The 19010-nt window shown below is 43.2% G+C and overlaps 1 protein-coding gene across 3 annotated transcripts in view; it reads right to left on the bottom strand.

Annotated features, from left to right (window-relative positions):
• Positions 1-779: 779 nt before the first annotated feature.
• The window catches only part of CEP89 (centrosomal protein 89), a 113315-nt gene continuing 95084 nt past the window's right edge, over positions 780-19010 (bottom strand). Inside the window, exons 19-20 of one of the 3 annotated variants that reach the window (XR_005588956.1) lie at positions 4383-4559; positions 2890-3023 (exon numbers count right to left, since the gene is read on the bottom strand). Coding sequence is in view for 2 of the 3 variants with exons in the window: in XM_039503508.1 (XP_039359442.1) it covers positions 2783-3023 (241 nt within the window). In the remaining variant the exon portion in view is untranslated. Of the gene's footprint in view, positions 3024-4382; positions 4560-11448; positions 11598-19010 lie in introns of those variants that run through there. The other 2 variants (XM_039503508.1, XM_039503504.1) reach the window with 2 other exon arrangements.

The following is a 19010-nucleotide window of genomic DNA, read 5'->3' on the forward strand; positions in this document are numbered from 1 at the left end:
TGTCCATTTGTGCATGCTGATGAAGTTTGTCTACTATATTAGATGGAGAATTATGCATGTACATAGTCTGTAATGTTCTTCTCTGTATAACAGCTGAATTGATACTGTGAGTATTGCCTCTCAAATTAACATAGCCACCTCCAAGACCTCAGAGAAACAGGAGTGGTTGGGCTACAAGATCTAGTGGAAGTCTAAATGAAAATATTAGATATTATTAGCTCATTCTCTCAATCCTCATCTGGTGTATTACTTGATCTTATTAGGTTTAGGCTTTTGTAATTTTACTGTTATGTCACAGCCATTGAATCCAAAAACATGCGAATTTTAAAAAATTATCCTGTTTGTAGTTAGGTGTCTGTGGGAGAGGGAGTGAGATAATAATTCTGTCTTTGTAACTGAAAGCTCTAAAATGTAATAGTAAAGATAAAACTATTTGGGCTGATAACAAGTCTGCTGCAATTTAGTGATTTTGCACATGCTTTAGACCCCAATTCAGAAAAGCACTCGAGCATGTGTTTAATTCTCATGGACTTGAATGGGACTCAAAGTACATACCCTATCTTAGGCTTTGGCTACACTTACACTTCAAAGCGCTGCCGCGGCAGCGCTTTGAAGCGCTAAGTGTAGTCAAAGCGCCAGCGCTGGGAGAAAGCTCTCCCAGCGCTGTCCGTACTCCACCTCCCTGTGGGGAATAACGGACAGCGCTGGGAGCGCGGCTCCCAGGGCTGGGGCTTTGACCACACTGGCGCTTTGCAGCGCCGCAATTTGCAGCGCTGGAGAGGGTGTGTTTTCACACCCTGCTGCAGCGCTGCAAATTTGTAAGTGTAGCCAAGCCCTTAGGGTATGAGCTACAAGCCTGTCTACACTGCAAAAAAAAACCCAAACCCCTGCAATAGCAAGTCTTAGGTCCAGGTCAACAGAGTTGGGCTTACTGGGGTTACACTATGGGACTAAAAATAGCAGTGTAGACATTCCTGCTCAGGCTTTGAAACCGGGCAAAGCAGAGCGGGTCTCAGAGGCCTGAGCTCCAGCCCAAGAGGCAGTGTCTACACTGCTATTTTTAGATCCATAGCATGAGCCCAAGTCACTTGACTAGGTCTCTCAGACATGCTGCCTAGAGTTTTTTGGCAGTGTAGACATACCCATAGTGTTCCATATGTCCACCCTCACTAGTATCTGAGCACCTTCCGTGTAAAAATCACTAGACGCTTTGCTATTGGACTTCATGGAGTCCGTGGTTCATCTCTATTTTGGCGTGTAAACTCTGCTGCTTGTACATTTTTCTTTTCACCCTTGTTTAAGCCCTCCTTCCTGAATACCAATGCTTTCCTAAGTGAGGCCCTTAATGTGAAGTAGAAGACTCTAGTAAATAAGTGAACTCTCTCAGATCCACACCAATTGGAGTACATTTTCTTTTTTTATGTTCATTTTAAGGGACCTTTGTTTCCCTAATTTTATTTTTGCTGTTTAGTTCCTGTCAACAAGCAATACGAGATTATATATGTTGTAGATTTACACATTTAAGAAGTATTGTTTTCACTTTTTTGTTTTCAGTTCACAAACAGCTGTCAGTTCTTTAGCTAGGGTAATAAAATTAGGCAGCAAGCTAAAAAATTGCAGAAAGATCAAACATACTTGTATAAATTGTGAAATAAAACCCTTCACTTTATAGCAACTTTGAGCTTTGGTTACTACAATGTGCAATTGCTGTCAAATATGACAATAAACGTATCATACTAATGGGGCAGACTTCCCCCTGCTGCAACGAACTCTGTGAAGGGGTCTAGCTAGAGCGGAAAAAATTGAGGGGTTCCCTGCAAATTTTCCCGTAAAGGGGAAGTGGTTTCAGATGCTGTTGAATTTGCAGAGGGCAAAGCCGCCTGATCCTGGGGATGACTCATGCCTCTTCTGATTTTCCATCCCCTTGGCAGCACAACTCCATCAGGAAACGTGCTGCTGCTGGTTGGATCCCTCTATAGCTATTCATAAGCAGTCATGTATTCAAGCAGGACTAACTCCCACTTGGATGTCTGTGAGGTAGCAGGGGATGTGGTGCCACTAACTTGCCCCAGCCTTGTCCCCAAATTCCCTACGCCGTTGGCACTTCCTCTCTCTTTCTCCAGGTAGTGGGCAGAGATTCTGTAAGACAATCAATCCTAATAGTAACACTTTGCATCCAAGGATATTAAAGTGCTTTACAAACAGTGAAATAAAGATTAGACATTGCAGATGTTTTCTATGTATTTTGTTTGATTAAATCTCCACATTTTGGATACTTAAACAACTGTATGGGATTTTTATAGATGAAAACTACTAGCATTTCAATTAAACCATATAAAAACGTAAGCATTATTTACCATATAGGAGAGTCTCTGCTACAAAACAAATGAATAGGAAATAGTAACCCTAGGATTTATGTGCTCTGTGAGTCTGGCAATTAGAATGCCACGCTCTGCAATTATTTATCCCTTTAATTTGATAAGTACTGCCAGCTTTAGAGTCATGACTAGTGCTATACTACTTTTCTACTGGATTAGCAGTGGCCTTTTATCAAATGACATCAATAATATTAAAATCTATACTAAAAATATAACTCCACGAGAGCGAGAATATGCTGTTATCAATTCCAGTTAACGTATATATCAGTATCAAAGAGCATAAATGCTTTTTTGTTGTAACATATTTTGTGGTTGAGGAAAGTCTAATTCAGATGTAGAGCCATTCTTGTTTTGTTTCTTTGGGATCATCCTTTCTTGTGCAAGACGTAGAGGCACCTTTGGCCTTAACACGGAGGTTCCTGTTTACTTTGATTTTTTGTGGGTGATGATGGTTTCACATCACAGTAGCTAAAATCATATCCAGAAATAAAGTCCTTCTGAGAGATTTCATCTAAATATGATTCATAAACTCGGACAGTGCTCCACATGTTCTTCTTCTCCAGAGATTTATGCAATAATTCTTTCATTCTCCGGTTCTCTTTGGAGGTAGATTCCCAAACTATTTCAAGTTCACCTTCCACTTCTCTGAAAGAACAAAAATAAAAAGAGGATGCTGATTTCAAAAATTCAAATTCAGTTAGTTTAAAAGTTCATTTGTACAGTATATGCCTTTAACATTTAACAAATAGTGTAATTGCATGATACACGTCTCCAAGTACCTAAAGTGTTTTGATTGAATTGGACTCCATTGTGGTTAAAAAACACATTAAGTATTTAAAAAGGTTAGGAAGAGAGGATGTGATTAGAAGCAAGACATGAGTTCTGGGCTCATGCAATAACATATTGTAAGAAACACACTATTTTGCATCAGTCCTTCGCAGCACATGGTTATGGATCCCTCTCAAAGCACTAGCCTGTGATCAAAACAGTTCTTCCTTATTCCTCCACCATTTCTAGGGAACATCATGGGTCAATTTCTCCTGTTACACCAGTACAACTCCCCATTTAAGTTGCTGATAGTTGTACTTGCGTAAATGAAGGGAGAATTCAAGCCCATGTCTGCACTTATACTTGATTTTGCTCCCTCTCTGGACATCTATGAACATGGCACTTGTACTGTAGGGGAGAGAAAAGAAACTCTATGGATGTTTAAAGAATCTGCCAGCAAAAGTCACTCATGCGGTGAGCTGATATTAACCCCCTTCTTTAGGCATCCAATAGCATCACCTGCAGAGCACACTTAGGGCAGGTCTACACTATGGGGGAAAATCGATATAAGATACGCAACTTCAGCTATCTGATATCGAATTACTTACCGTCCTCACGGCGCGGGATCGACGTCTGCGGCTCCCCTTGTCGACTCGGCTACCGCCGTTTGCGTTGGTGGAGTTATGGAGTCGACATGAGCGCGTTCGGGGATCGATATATATCGCGTCTAGATGAGACGCAATATATCGATCCCCGAAAAATCGATTGCTACCCGCCGATACGGCGGGTAGTGAAGACGTACCCTTAGCCCTGAGAATAGATCCCAGCTGCTCTTGAGCACCGATACATAGGCTTCCATCAAGCCACTTCTGACCGTTTCATTGCACATACTGCTTTTTTTTAAGTTGACTGGTTTTGGGGACAACTTAATCTAATGTTGACACTTTGATAAAATAACCCTTTGAACAAGCCATGATGATTATCTGCCACTTGCTCTAGGATGCTAAGCATGAGAATCCTGGTAGATGGTATCTTTAGAATATCTCCATTACCAAGGAAAGGAGCTGACTTCTTCCTGCACTTCAGAGTTACCTCATTCACATACAACTACTCTCCAAGAGCTGCCTGACTGAATTTGACTCACTTCCCTTCTTGTCACATCTGCTGAGAACACACACAAAGTCTTGTCAGAAGGCAACTGAATGAAAATGGTTGTGATTTGATATCCGTTTGTACCTTAAGGCTTCCTCTGGTCTTGTACAGTGGCTGGCTTTTATAACTGCACTGTGGTTTTTATTTGGCATTATATGCTTTTGGATAGGCTCACAACCTACTAGCTTAATGAAAAGCAGGTGGCTCTCTTCTATTCCCTGTATATCCATGTGGTCTCAGATTAATGCATTCTAGATCAGCCTGTAAATAAAAGAATAAGTTGGCATAAATACTGATGTGTGAAAGTTAGAATCCTTGTATTTGAGTGTAGGATTTTTTAAATTTTGTGATAAAGATCTGTGTGACTTCCAGCTGATAAAGCATATGGCCAGCTGTAATATGGCAATAAAGGTGTTTCAGCATCGTAACACTTTATTGTACTACTCAATTGTGCATCTATCTACATGCCCATATGCTGATATGCAATGCCATTCTCAGATGTTCTGAATTTTTCTTTTTGGATCCAATGGTCATTTTAAATCTACACCACCTCTCTCTCAAACATACACACATGCAGCATGTATATACCATTCACACACACAAGCCTTAAACCCACTCTTGAAATCCCTTCACTAGTTTTCTCTTGCCTTCCAAACCAAGGCACTATGTTATCCTTCCCTGCCTACAGCTCTGCCCATTTTAATCTCTCTTGCTCCCCTTGCTCTGCCATGCCTCTCTTCTCACTGCGTCATTTCTATGTTTCTTACACTCTTGTCTCTGTTTTCTTCCACTCCATCCTTTGTATTTGGAACTTCAGAAATGGGTGAAATCATCTTAGTGAAAATGACTCTTGTACTGTGTAGATCTGTTGTAGGCCCTGCTCATTATTCAGCCAGGTAGGTAAAAAAGAGAAGCTTATTGACATTTGTAGGAACTTCACACTGCATGACAAAGATACTCAGGAGGGGGACTAAGACTACAGGGAAAGAGGATCCTGGATACTTACTACATTCCCAACAGTATTGAACCAGGGCGAGAAAATGCAAAATTTAAGAGCTGGAAGGGATTTAAAGAGTGCTAGCTGCTTAGAAAGGCAGAATGTTACGTTATTTACATGAGACAGATTTTAAGAACTAGACAATGTTAAAAACCTTGTTTTAATAAGATAATGCTGCTTTCCATCCCAAATTAGACAATGAAACCCACTTCAAAAGCAGGAACCTAAACAGTAACCAGCAGTGCTGAAGAAAACCGTGAAACTGAAACAATCAAGGCTACATGAGACTTTATTTTTTTTAAAGAACTGCTTCTGGAAGTACAGTCTGACCCGACCCCACTGGTGGATAAATATACAGAATAGAAGGTGAAGAGAGTGGGGCTGTCTCTGAGGTACAGCAGAAGTTTCAACAGGACCATTATTGTGTCCTTTGTTGCTTTTATGAGAGATTGAGTCCACCTCAGAATGGAAATAAAATTAGTGGTTTATGGATTGTTGCATCAAGACCTTTCTTAGCCTTTCCAGGTAAATGCAGGTATTTGCATATGCTGAATGCTAGTTGCAGTCCTCTCTCCTGCTGAAATGCAAGCTGCACTACAGCGAATACCTAATGTGAGTAGCATGCAGTTGGGTCTTTTTGGATGAGAACTTAATAAACAAGACTGTGTGTGACTATTTTTCATACCATTAGGCAGAAACCCGTGTCTCCCTTTGTGTGCTCTCTGAATGAGGTAAATGTGCATGGCCCTCCTCTAATTATGAAATCTCTTGGTACTTTTTGGAATGTCCTTTGCCAAATTGCTCTTTGCTGTTGTGCAGAAGACTGTGTGCTGGCTTTCTCTAGCGGTGGTTGCATTTCAGTGTTTGTATAGAAGAAGCTAAGTATTGTTAAATTCCTTTAGTATGACAGGCCTTATAGTGTAGAAATGTGAAACATTAATAAATAACTGACCTGACACTACTCAGGGTGGGGAGAATAGCACATCTTAAATATTTTTGACTTTCTCCCTCAAACGCTCTGTAGCCACTTGGCCCAAAATTGACTTAGAATTAAAACTGTGTGTTAAAAGGGGGTTTATGAATTCATTCTGGTATAGGGGGGTGCCAAGTGTTTAAAAAAATACTCCTCCTCTGACACTTCCAGTCTCTCTGGAGCACACATGGAAGCCTTCATTCCTACTGAAGGGGATTTCTGGAGAGTAGATGCTGTCCCTATACCACAGAGAGCAATGTAAAACAAGCCTTGAAATGCACCTTTTCATATCTCAATTATTTTGCGAGATTGTGTTAATTGTGAACTAAGCCAAAAATGAAGGTTGTATGGAGAGATTTGAAGGCTGGAAATCATTCCTGTGTCTCAGGGATAGGGAAAGTGTTCCAGATAAAATGCTTTAACAAATCTCATTAAGCAGGTATCTGCTTCTTAAATATTTAATCCTTGAGCCCTGCAGGAAGTTGTGGGGAGAGAGTGTGAGAGAGAAAGAGAGAATAAATTGTGCCTTTGTTATCTTTTGTAGCAAACTGGTCAACTGAGGGGATGCCCCATATCTACAAAATAAATTGCAGCACACTGTTTTTGAGAGACTATTTGTGAGTGAATGAAAACCCAGCTAGTTTTGGGAACCAGGTAAGTGAGCTACCATCAGGGCAATGTTCTGCTTGATGCATAATTTCCAGAGGCTTATCACCTCCTGACATTTGTATGGAGAGGGTCGTTCCTCTGCCCCCCCCCCCCCCCCGTCTATTTAGATAATACATGGCAGTTGTATAGTCAGAATCTGGACTGCTGAATCTTTGACAAGAGAGAGAAAGGCTTGGCAAGCTCTGTAAATTTGCTGTAGCTTCAGGACATTAATGTGAAGCCTCACTTCCTGGTCTGTCTGTATTCCTTGCACCCATGAACTATTCAGGTGAGCACCTCAACCTATTGTAGAATTGTTGGTTACAACTGTCTTCATTGCAAGGGGACTGGAAAAGGTGCGTGTGTGTGGGGAGATTCCTACACTGTCCTGGTCCATCCACCATTCCACAGAATGTAAGACTACAGGAGCAACTTGGACCAGCTTGTCCAGATGATGCCTGCTTGGCCGGTAAACGGACTTTAGCCATGCTTATAGAGGACAAACTTGGAGTCCCGCATGCATGGTCATATATTTGCATGCAGCCATGTGACCTAGCAACCTGAGGTATACTTGGGCCGTGGTGGATGGGTAAGACCTGCAGCCAAAGATTTTAGTGTATTATCCATTTTATTGTGTGATGTTATAATTAATTAATATGTTACATTACATATATTCATTGTATGTTAATAAGAGTTAATTTGTAGGGTTATAAGGGTATAAGATTGATCAGTATTTAGAGGAACCAAGTATTAGACATGAGTAAGACAAGCTGAAACAGAAAAACCTGTAGGTTGAGGCCTGCAAGACTTCAGCTTAGCTATTTTAGGCCTTGGAGGCAAGAATTATGACATAAATGACCGAGGAATAACCCAATGCCCTAACATTATGGGAAAAGGGGTACCAAGTGATAATATTGCGCAAAATTACCCAGAAGATTAATATTAGATCATAAAAATACTGTAAAGGCGCATCTTGTCTCAGCCATGTATCTTAACCAAGGGATACAAGTTGTGTGTCAATGCTAGTGAGAACAAAGGGAACTTACACAGCCTAGAAAACTGGGGTTGCTTAAGTTTCCAGGGGGGACAGACCAATAAGAGAGTGCGGGAGGGGGCTCAGGCCTGGGGGTTGAGGTGCGGGAGGGGGTGTGGGCTCCAGGCTGCGCTTACCTCAGGCGGCTCCCCAGAAGTGGCGACATCTGCTTCTGGGTCCCAGGCAAAGGCGCACCTAGATGGCTCTGCGCGCTGCCTCACCCACAGCATTTCCTGGCCAATGGGAGCTGTGCAGCAGGCACTCATGGCAGGGCAGCATTTGGAACCCCCCTGGCCATCCCTGTGCCTAGGACCCAGCGGGAGATGTCGCCATTTCCAGGGAGCTGCACTGAGCCAGGTAGGGAGCCTGCCAGCCCCATCCCAGCTGGACACCTGGGAACCCTACAATATTGGAACAAACGGTGTCCCGATCATACATCGGTCAGGACACAGGACAGAGAGTTAAATATCAGGACAGTCCCAATTTTATCAGGACATCTGGTCACCCTAGAGGGACCCTACAAGAGAAAGATTGACCTCTCCTTCTCCATGAAGAGGAGTGCAAGTCCAAAGGTCTGTTCGAACTCTCTGCCATAGTAACAGTTGACTATGCATGGACAGAATGATCTGGTGCCAGTGCTGAGGTAGGCCTCTGGCCTGTTCTAAGAGGTGCAGCTTGAGGTGTAGATCCCTGGAAACTTGAGTATGTTTCTTTAAGGAGTGGCAAATGCAGCTCCTCTCCTTGATATGTCCTTCCTCAAGATGCAGCAAACAATGTGTGTAGGGATCGCTACTGGGAATAGATACCTCACACAAAGGTCAGTGCTTGAAGTCCAGAGAGTGCTGCATATCCCTGGAGCGTAGCACCACCAACTACACAAACAAATAAACTAGAAATAAAAATTGAAAACAATAAAGGAAACCTGACTAAAGGATACTAACTGCTAACTACGTACAGAATGAAATAAACTAAGAGCTAGCTATATCACAGAAAAAGGTGTGAGGAGAACCACCCTCAGAGTTTCAACTCAGCTGTGAGTGGTCATTGTTGATCCCTCAAGGTCGATGACGATCTTTCACAGGTTTTATTTTTTATTGGTCCTTTGGTGACTGAGGAGTCTGATCCTTGAACCACAGGCTCATTAGCAGACTTGCAGGTGATGTTGGAAGTCTGGGTTGGGCTGCAATTGCTGCGTGACAGTTGTCCGTCCTTTCTTTTCTGGCATTTTTCTGCAACCAGGGCAAGGCGATTTTCCTCAAAAATGGACATTTCCTCTCTGACAAGTCTTTGCCAGTTATCCATATCCTGGGCTACTGTCTCCCCAGTGTGTGGTGTCAACGCCACATCTCCTGATGTTTATCTTGCGAATGTCTTTAAAGTGTTTCTTTTGGCCTCCCTGTTTCCTTTCTCCTTTGGTGAGTTGGGCGTACAGGTTTTTCAGGTGTTTTCTTTAGGTCACCCAAGTCTCACAGCCATAGAACAGAGTTGGGATTACTACCGCTTTATAAACTAAAAGTCTAGTGTGTGTTCTCATGTTGTGATTGTTGAACACCTGGCGAGACAGTCTGACAAAGGCAAGGCTGGCACAGTTCTTCATTGCAAATGTATATCTTCCTTGCTGGATCTGATGACTGACCAAGAGCTGGCTGGTGGAGAAATTTTGTTTTGCTGATGTTCACAGTTAGCCCTAGGCTTTTGTAAACTTCAGAGAAGCAATTAAGGGCTATTTGTAGATCTTCCTTTATGCAACTACAGCACAATCATCTGCGTATTGGAGTCCGGTTATTGTTGCCGATATTACTTTATTTCTGGCACAGAGATGAGAGAGGTTGAAGAGGTTGCCGTCAATCTGATATTGGATGCCAGTGCCTTGTGGTGGACTGTCTTGGGTTAGTGTTTTCGTAGATGCTAAGAAAATGGAGAAAAGGGTGGGTGTGAGTACACAGCCTTGTTTTACCCCAGTTCGGATGACGAAGGGTTCAGAGGTAGAGCCACTGTACAGGATGGAGACAGTCATCTGGTCGTGGAGGAGTCTTACAGTGGTGATAAATTTGCTTGGGCAGCTAAACTTTGACATGATTTTCCACACAGCCTCATGGTTGACAGAGTAAAGGCTTTGGTCAGATCGATAAAGGCCATATACAACTCCTGGTGGTGGTGTTGACATTTTTCCTGGATCTGCCTGTGAAAATCATGTCGGTGGTGCCCTGTGTTGGTCTGAAGCCACCCTGGGACTCTGTAAAAAGCAACAAAGAGTCCTGTGGCACCTTATAGACTAACAGATGTATTGGAGCATAAGCTTTCATGGGTGAATATCCACTTCGTCACTGGGACTCTGGAAATATTTCCTTTGCAAGAGGGAGCAGGCGATTCAGTAAGATTCTAGCAATAATCTTCCCGGTGATGGAGAGGAGGGCAATGCCTCGATAGTTGGCCCTGTCTCCCTTTTTGAAAATGGTGATGATGTTAGTATTATGTAAGTCAACGTGGATTTCTTTGGTGTTCCAGATTTTGAGGCGCAGCAAATGAAGGTTGTTAATCGTTTCTCCTCCCGTTTTCAATACTTCAGGTGGTATGCCATCACAACCTGTTGCTTTATTGTTCTTCATTTGTTTAATTGCTTTGCAGACCTCCTCAGGTGTTGGTGGGTTGGCAGGAGTTTCCCAGATTGGGTGCTGAGGGATGGAGTCGATGGTGTTGTCAGTCACAGTTAATTCTCAATTTAGAAGCTTCTGGTAGTGTTCCTTCCAGAACTCTTTGATGGATTCGTTACCTTTAAGAAGGGTACAACCATCTTCAGATCTCAGCAGTGTGAGGCCACATGAGCTTGGTCTGTAAAAGGGAACTGAACGGAGTCCAGGTGGCGCCACCTTTTTATCATCTTTGGAGGGGCCACAAGGAAGTGCAAGGTGCATGCACTGCCCTGACAGGTACTGCTGCAGAAAGCTTTTCCAGCTCCGGTGTGCTGGGCACATACACACCTGGGTGAAATACATATTTGCATCCACTCAAATACATTTTAACGTCCTGGGGCATGGGGGGCAGGTTGGACTTCAACAAGTTTCAGCTGGTCACGGTGAACTCTAGGCTCCCTTCTAGAATTCATCTCTGCCAGCTAGCATGTTAAAATCCAGTGTGCACTGTCTGCATGTAGTAACTATTATGTTTTGAAAACTATACCTTTTATTCTGGCATGGACAGGCCCTTGTTCTCTGTAATGAACTCTACCCTGGGATAGTCTGCACTCAAGGTGCTTTCTCTCCACTGGTACTTCAGCATGTTGTCTGCACAGCATTCCTAGCTCCTGCTATCCCAGGAATCGAGCTCAATCTGGGTTTCTCAGGTGGTAGTGCAGAGAATTAAGTATTGGGCCACCATCCAGCCTTATAACGGATTTTTCTCTCTCAGTGGCTGGAATATAAATAGGCAAAGAAACCTTCAGATCATAATGTGGTAGATATTTGTTTTTTTATTATTATTTCAGCATTCAGCCTTTAATTTCCAACAGCAAGAGCGCTCCTGGGTTGTGGTTATGCTTTGGTGAACTTCAAGGCATCAAGGTTTTAATGCAGTGATGAGACAAAATTAAGGAGGGCTCAACTCTGAACTGCAGTTTAATGCCTTCAAGGTACCTGACAAAACGAGGGGCTGAGAGGGCAAAAGAAATAGAGATCAGAATATAAATTCTTTGACGTGTCACTTTTCCTTCATGCATTGCTCAGTTCAATGTTAGCTGTATTGATACATTTAAAATAATAAAAAAGCAAGCATATTTGAAGTCGCTAACCTTAAAAGTCAATTTGGGTTTGCACCTCTTGGAAATGGCCTCAACAGCAAGGGAGCCTTTGAAGGATCCTAAATAAAACTTAAATAAACTGGAAATAAAGCAGCTGAAGCTGCCTGCTGACTTTATTTTGGTCAAAGCATGTTGCTGTAAGGAAGTTCATCATAGATGCCCTTGGCTTTTGTTTGCACTATGCCACAGTCTGAGTGTGGTAGCCTACAGTATATGGTGCAAGACACATCTTCGTAATATAGCTATTTGTTCTGGTAGTCAGCTACTGAGAGGAGGGTATTATCACGAGGTTGTGGCTGGCAACAGTGGACTAAGTCTTTCTATCCATTGATATTATACTTGTTTTGTTTTAAATTCTTATAAATGAACCCACATGCAAAAGTATAGGGAGTCATACAAAGTTCTTCATAAATAAAACAAACTCCCAGTCCAATCCAAGATGGCAGCCCAGCACTGCTCAGAACAGGAAGAGGGTAACTTGAATTTTCTGAGGCTACTGGAACCTGAAAGTTTTGTTGGTTTTTTTGGCAGGGTGGCGGGGTCTGGCTTGCTAGTGCCCTTTTCAGTCACCGGAATCTGGATTTAATCACAGCAAGGCCACCACCGTCCTCATCAATCTCCAAGGAGATCACAGAACTTAAAGGCTATAACAGGGGATCTGTTAATCCTGGGAGTTTGAGTGGGAGAGTTCCCATTGGAGGAGCAGGTATTTGTATTTGCATCTGTCTTTGTGTATTTGCATCTGTCTTTGTAGTGCTTGTATCTATCTGTAGAGGCCCGTCGGGGCAGACTGCTGAGCGGGCAGCCGAGCCCTGAGTAGGGGGCGGAGCTAGGCGGAGGAGAGGCCTATAAAAGTGGCCGCCCAGCCAGGCAGCGGCACAGCTGCGAGCAGCGGCACGGGAGCCGGCGAACAGGGCTGCTAACAGGGGAGTTTGAGTGGGAGTTTACAGGGGGGAGGTGGAAGGGGCAGGGGGCGCGGTGCTGTGTTCCTCAGGTGAGAATGCTGATAGAGGCAGAGACAACAGCACCCATGAGCCAAGCAGCAGAGGATACAGCGAGGATGATTGCATGCAGCAGCTGCGGTATGTACATGGTCCTAGCAGGGGCGCCGGAACAGAGGTATGTATGCATGAAGTGCCGCCTAACAGACCTGCTGGAAGAAAAGATCCGAGGTCTAGAGATGCAGGTAGAAACCCTGGTAGAGTTTAGAAGGGGGTTTGAGGAGCTGATGGAGCAAAGGCAAGATGTGGCTGAAGTGGAGTGCTCAGGGGTACAGGGGGAAGCAGGGGCTAAGGCCTGTGAGGGGGGAATGCTGGATGGGGAACATGGGCAGTGGAAGCATGTAACCGTGAGAAGCAGGAAGGGGAAAAGGAGGGCCAGTGAAGGAGAAATAGAGCTAAGGAACAGGTTTGAAGGTTTGGAGAATGAGGAAGGGGTACAGCAGGTGGTAGCCAACGGTGGGAGGGTAAGGAAGAAGAGAAGAGCGGCTAGTCCGATAGAAGGAGGGGAGGAGTCGATGGAGGCAGCACCAACTTTGGGCCCCGGGAGGATGCAGGATGGCTTAAGGGGGACTACAAAGGAGGATAGGAATGGAAGGAGCTTGCAACCAGGGGGAATGGGGGTTAGGTTAGCAGACCGCACTGTCACCAGGCAAAGGCAGGTCTACATGATTGGGGATTCCATACTGAGAAGGTTGGACAGGCCTGTGACCAGGACCGATCTGGAGAACAGAAGGGTGTGCTGTCTACCGGGCGCTAAAATACGGGATGTGGACCTGCAGTTGAAAAAGATCAACTGTTGATCATCCTTCATGTAGGAACGAATGACACGGCTAGATTCTCGCTGGAGAGAATCTAGGGAGACTATGCCAGGCTGGGTAAGACGCTCAAGGAAATTGAGGCTCAGGTGATCTTCAGTGGGATTCTACCTGTCCCTAGGGAAGGGCGACAAAGGGGTGACAGGATTGTGATGATAAATAGTTGGCTCAGGCAGTGGTGCTATAAGGAGGGCTTTGGGATGTATGGGCACTGGGAGGCTTTCGGAGACAGAGAACTGTTCTCACGGGATGGGCTCCACCTGAGTAGGGAAGGAAATAGACTTCTAGCAGGGAGGCTGGCTCAACTGATCAAAAGAGCTTTAAACTAGGAATTGAGGGGAGACGGTTGGGAGATGTCCAGTCACTCTCCACGCCAAATTTAAACATTGAGAGAGAGGACAACAGGATAAGAATGGATATAGCCAAAGGGAGGGGTTTGGAGGTAATGAAGCGGGGGGGGTGGATACTAGACCAATAGGTCATACTGGTGGTACTGAGTCCCTACCAAATTGGGTAACAAAGGTGAGAGAAGCCAAACAGCAAAAATTAGGATGTTTGTTCACCAATGCGAGAAGCCTAGGTAACAGAATGGAGGAATTGGAGCTCCTGGTCTGAGAATTGAAACCGGATATCGTAGAAATAACCGAAACATGGTGGAACGGTAGTCACGACTGGAGTACAGGTATGGAAGGGTATGTGCTGTTTAGGAAAGACCGAAACAAAGGTAAAGGTGGGGGAGTAGCATTGTATGTCAATAATGAGGTAAACTGTAATGAAATAACTAGTAATGGAATGGATAATACAGAGTCTGTTTGGGCAATGGTCACATTAGGGAAGAAAACTACTAGAGCCTCCCCTGGGATAGTGATTGGGGTGTGCTATAGACCGCCGGGATCTAGCCTGGATATGGATAGAGAACTCTTTAATGTTTTTAAGGCAGTAAATACTAATAGGAACTGTATGATCATGGGAGACTTTAACTTCCCGGATATAGATTGGGGAACAAATGCTAGTAATAATAATAGGGCTCAGCTTTTCCTAGACGTGATAGCTGATGAATTCCTTCATCAAGTAGTTACTGAACCGACGAGGGGGGATGCCATTTTAGATTTGGTTTTGGTGAGTAGTGAGGACCTTGTTGAAGAAATGATTGTAGGGGACAATCTTGGCTCGAGTGATCATGAGCTAATTCGGTTCAAAATAAACGGAAGGATAAACACATTTGCATCTGAGACTAAGGTTTACGATTTCAAAAGGGCTAACTTTACGAAATTAAGGCGACTAGTTAGGGAAGTGGATTGGACTAACATATTTAGGGATCTAAAGGCGGAAGACGCCTGGGATTATTTCAGGTTGAAGTTACAGGAGCTGTCAGAGGCCTGTATCCCGAGAAAGGGAAAACAGTTAGTACGTAGCAGTTTTAGACCGAGCTGGATGAGCAAGCGTCTCAGAGGGGTGATTAAGAAAAAACAGAAAGCGTACAGGGAGTGGAAGATGGGAGGGATCAGCAAAGAAACCTACCTTATTGAGGTCAGGGGGTGTAGGGATGCAGTGAGAAAAGCCAAAAGCCGGGTAGAGATGGACCTTGCGAAGGGAATTAATACCAATAGTAAAAGGTTTTTTAGCCATATAAATAGGAAGAAAACTAAGAAAGAAGAAGTGGGACCGCTTAAAACTGTAAACGGAGTGGAGATCAAGGATAAGCTAGGCATGGCACAATATCTAAACGAATATTTTGCCTCTGCCTTTAATAAGGATAATGAAGGGCTTAGGAATAGTGGCAGAGTGACTGATGGGAATGAAGGTACGGGGTTGGAAATTACAGTATCCAAGGTAGAAGCCAAACTTGAACAGCTTAACGGTAGTAAATCAGGCAGCCCGGATAATCTTCATCCTAGAATATTAAAGGAATTGGCGAGTGAAATTGCAAGCCCGTTAGCGATAATTTTTAATGAATCTCTGAACTCGGGGGTTGTACCGTTTGACTGAAGATTAGCTAATATAGTTCCTATTTTCAAGAAGGGGAAAAAAAGTGACCCGGGTAACTACAGGCCTGTTAGTTTAACATCTGTAGTATGCAAAGTCATGGAAAAAATATTAAAGGAGAGAGAAGTTACGGACCTTGAGGTCAATGGCAATTGGGACAAATTACAACATGGTTTTACGAAAGGTAGATCGTGCCAAACCAACCTGATCTCCTTCTTTGAGAAAGTAACAGACTTTTTAGACAAGGGAAATGCGGTGGATCTAATATATCTTGATTTCAGTAAGGCGTTTGATACGGTACCGCATGAAGAATTACTGGTTAAATTGGAAAAGATGGGGATTGAAATGAAAATCCAGAGGTGGATAAGGAACTGGTTAAAGGGGAGACTGCAGCGGGTCGTATTGAAAGGTGATCTGTCGGGTTGGAGGGAGGTTACCAGTGGAGTTCCTCAAGGTTCAGTTTTGGGTCCGATCTTATTCAATCTATTTATCACTGACCTCGGAACCAAAAGTAGGAGTGGGCTGATAAAGTTTGCGGATGACACGAAGTTGGGAGGTATTGCCAATTCAGAGAAGGATCGGGATATCCTCCAGGGAGATTTGGATGACTTTGTAAACTGGAGTATTAGTAATAGGATGAAATTCAATAGTGAGAAGTGTAAGGTTATGCATTTAGGGATGACTAACAGGAATTTTAGTTATAAGCTGGGGACGCACCAGTTGGAAGTAACGGAAGAGGAGAAGAACCTCGGAGTCCTGGTTGATCGCAGGATGACTGAGTCAGCAATGTGATGTGGCCGTTAAAAAAGCTAATGCGGTCTTGGGATGCATTAGGCGAGGTATTTCTAGTAGAGATAAGGAGGTGCTAGTCCCGTTATACAAGGCGTTGGTGAGACCTCATTTGGAGTACTGTGTGCAGTTTTGGTCTCCCATGTTTAAGAAGGATGAATTCAAACTGGAACGGGTACAAAGAAGGGCCACTAGAATGATCCGAGGAATGGAAAGCCTGTCGTATGAAAGGAGACTTGAGGAGCTCGGTTTGTTTTCCTTAACCAAAAGGTTGAGAGGAGATATGATTGCTCTCTTTAAATATATCAGAGGGATAAATACCAGGGAGGGAGAGGAATTATTTCAGCTCAGTACTAATGTGGACACGAGAACAAATGGATATAAATTGGCAGTCGGGAAGTTTAGGCTTGAAATTAGACGAAGGTTTCTAACCATCAGGGGAGTGAAATTCTGGAACAGCCTACCGAGGGAAACAGTGGGGGCGAAGGACCTCTCTGGCTTTAAGTTTAAGCTTGATAAGTTTATGGAGGGAATGGTTTGATAGGATAACACTATTTAGTCAATAGGTCAATAACGTGCCGCCACTGGTAGTTAGTACCGAGGGTCAATGTTGGGATATTGAAAGTCTTTTTCCCGAGTGTCTGGCTGGAGAGTCTTGCCCGCATGCTCGGGGTTCAGCTGATCGCCATATTTGGGGTCAGGAAGGAATTTTCCTCCAGGGTAGATTGGCAGTGGCCCTGGAGGTTTTTCGCCTTCCTCCGCAGCATGGGGCAGGGGTCGCTTGCTGGATGATTACCTGCTACTTGAAGTCTTTAAACCAGGATTTGGGGACTGCAACAGCTGAGTAAAGGGAGAGAATTATTTCAAGAGTGGGTGGGTCAGCTTTTGTGGCCTGCATTTTGCGGGTGGTCAGACTAGATGATCATAATGGTCCCTTCTGATCTTAAGTTCTATGATTAAAGGTTCAGGTTTTCTCCTCTTTTTACACCACTCCTTGCCCATATTTTCCATGTAATGCTCCTATTTCACAGGGACCTGTTGCGCCCCTCCAGAACAAATTTCTTCAGATCCTGCACTGGCATTAGCATCCTGTTTTGACACTGTCTGTAAAGGCCCTTAGTTTAGTAGATTTCCTCTCATAGACCTGTGCTAAACATCATTCTGTCTTGTGTGCCATCTCTTCATTTTGGTCAAGAGTTAATAATTCTACATGTAAAATTAGCATTTTAAAAGTGGACATTCCTCCAGCAGTGAATAAATATCCCGGTTCTAAACACGACTGTACAAGATAATAACCTTCTGTCTGTTTGTCATTAACAAATGATTGCCTAACTTATTAAAGATGAAAATGCAATTAAAATCACAACTAAGCTAAAGAGTGATGAGATTGAATACCCTACTTGCTGCTACCAAAAAGCGTTAATACTAAGATGTTTTAGGAGAGCAATGGAAGGAGAGCAAAGGCAGATTCAGTGATTTTTCCCAAAACTGAACCTCCATTTATCTCAGATCCTAATTCAGTCTTCTAGTTCCGTGAATTAGCTATCTCAGTCCACTCTGTAGTAGATATGCATCCACATCACAAAGACCAACCCCACAACCAGAAAACTTCATGGTAATTTCATCTGAAAACCTAAGGCAAAAGACTATAGGACCCTTTCCTCTGATTATATAGCATTGCAAAGTTTTGTATTGCTGCACCTTTTCTGAGGATAAACACAGGAAATTTAGTCAAGATTTTCAGGCTCGTACTTTACAAGTACAAAACAGTCATGCCATTTCTTCAGAAAGTGTAACAGCTGTGACAAATTACTATGTACTGTACCACTGCACAGGATTTATATGATATAATATGGTGTGACCTAGAAAAATCATAGAGGAAGGAAAAGCAGTGTTCAGAAACATAAATAAGATGTGATAGCAAACCTGATTTCTTACCCTGCAGCTATATTCACAACTTAGATTACATATTTCAGATATAACATTTAATTTAAAGAAAGATGTGTGAAACTATATTCTTCATAAGCCTGCTCTATAAACAATAATAGCATCAATTGAATATCACCTATATTAAGTGGGAAAATCACACCAAATTCTTCTGAGCTTTGTGGGGCAAAAGGTTACTGTGAATTTCCAGTATTTTTGCAAGAAGGCTGTAAAAGTTAAGAAATATTGGGAACAGGAATTCTCTCAAAGGGAATCCTAAATGTCAGTTTGAAAGAACATGGAATTTGTACATTCTTCCTTTAGAAGCTATCAAAATGTCTTTAGTAAACAACAATAATTTTTGTTGGTTTGTTTTTTGGGGAAAACTGTCTCTTCCCAGGTTGTTTCCAGTGATCACTTTCTTGTAAATGTTAGGACAAACTGAGGAAGCTGACAAGACAAAGAGATAAATGTTGAATGTCAAGAAGTTAGTAGACCGAGCAGTGTACTAGGAGTTTCCACTCCTAGTAGCTCAGCTACTCCAACATCTGATGAGAACCTCTGGGAAAAATTGATGTACGTTATGCTGCAGGAAACAACTTAGGTAAAAGAAGAGAGCCTAAAGAATTATAAATAACAGATTACACTTGGAATGGAGCTGCACAAATGGAAATACTACTACTGGATTAGTGACGCTTGGCTCATGGAAAAGGAAAACAAAGTTACAGATACAACACCAAGATAACCA

The sequence above is a fragment of the Mauremys reevesii genome, linkage group 16, assembly GCF_016161935.1.
Source record: "Mauremys reevesii isolate NIE-2019 linkage group 16, ASM1616193v1, whole genome shotgun sequence".
NCBI lineage: Eukaryota > Metazoa > Chordata > Testudines > Geoemydidae > Mauremys > Mauremys reevesii.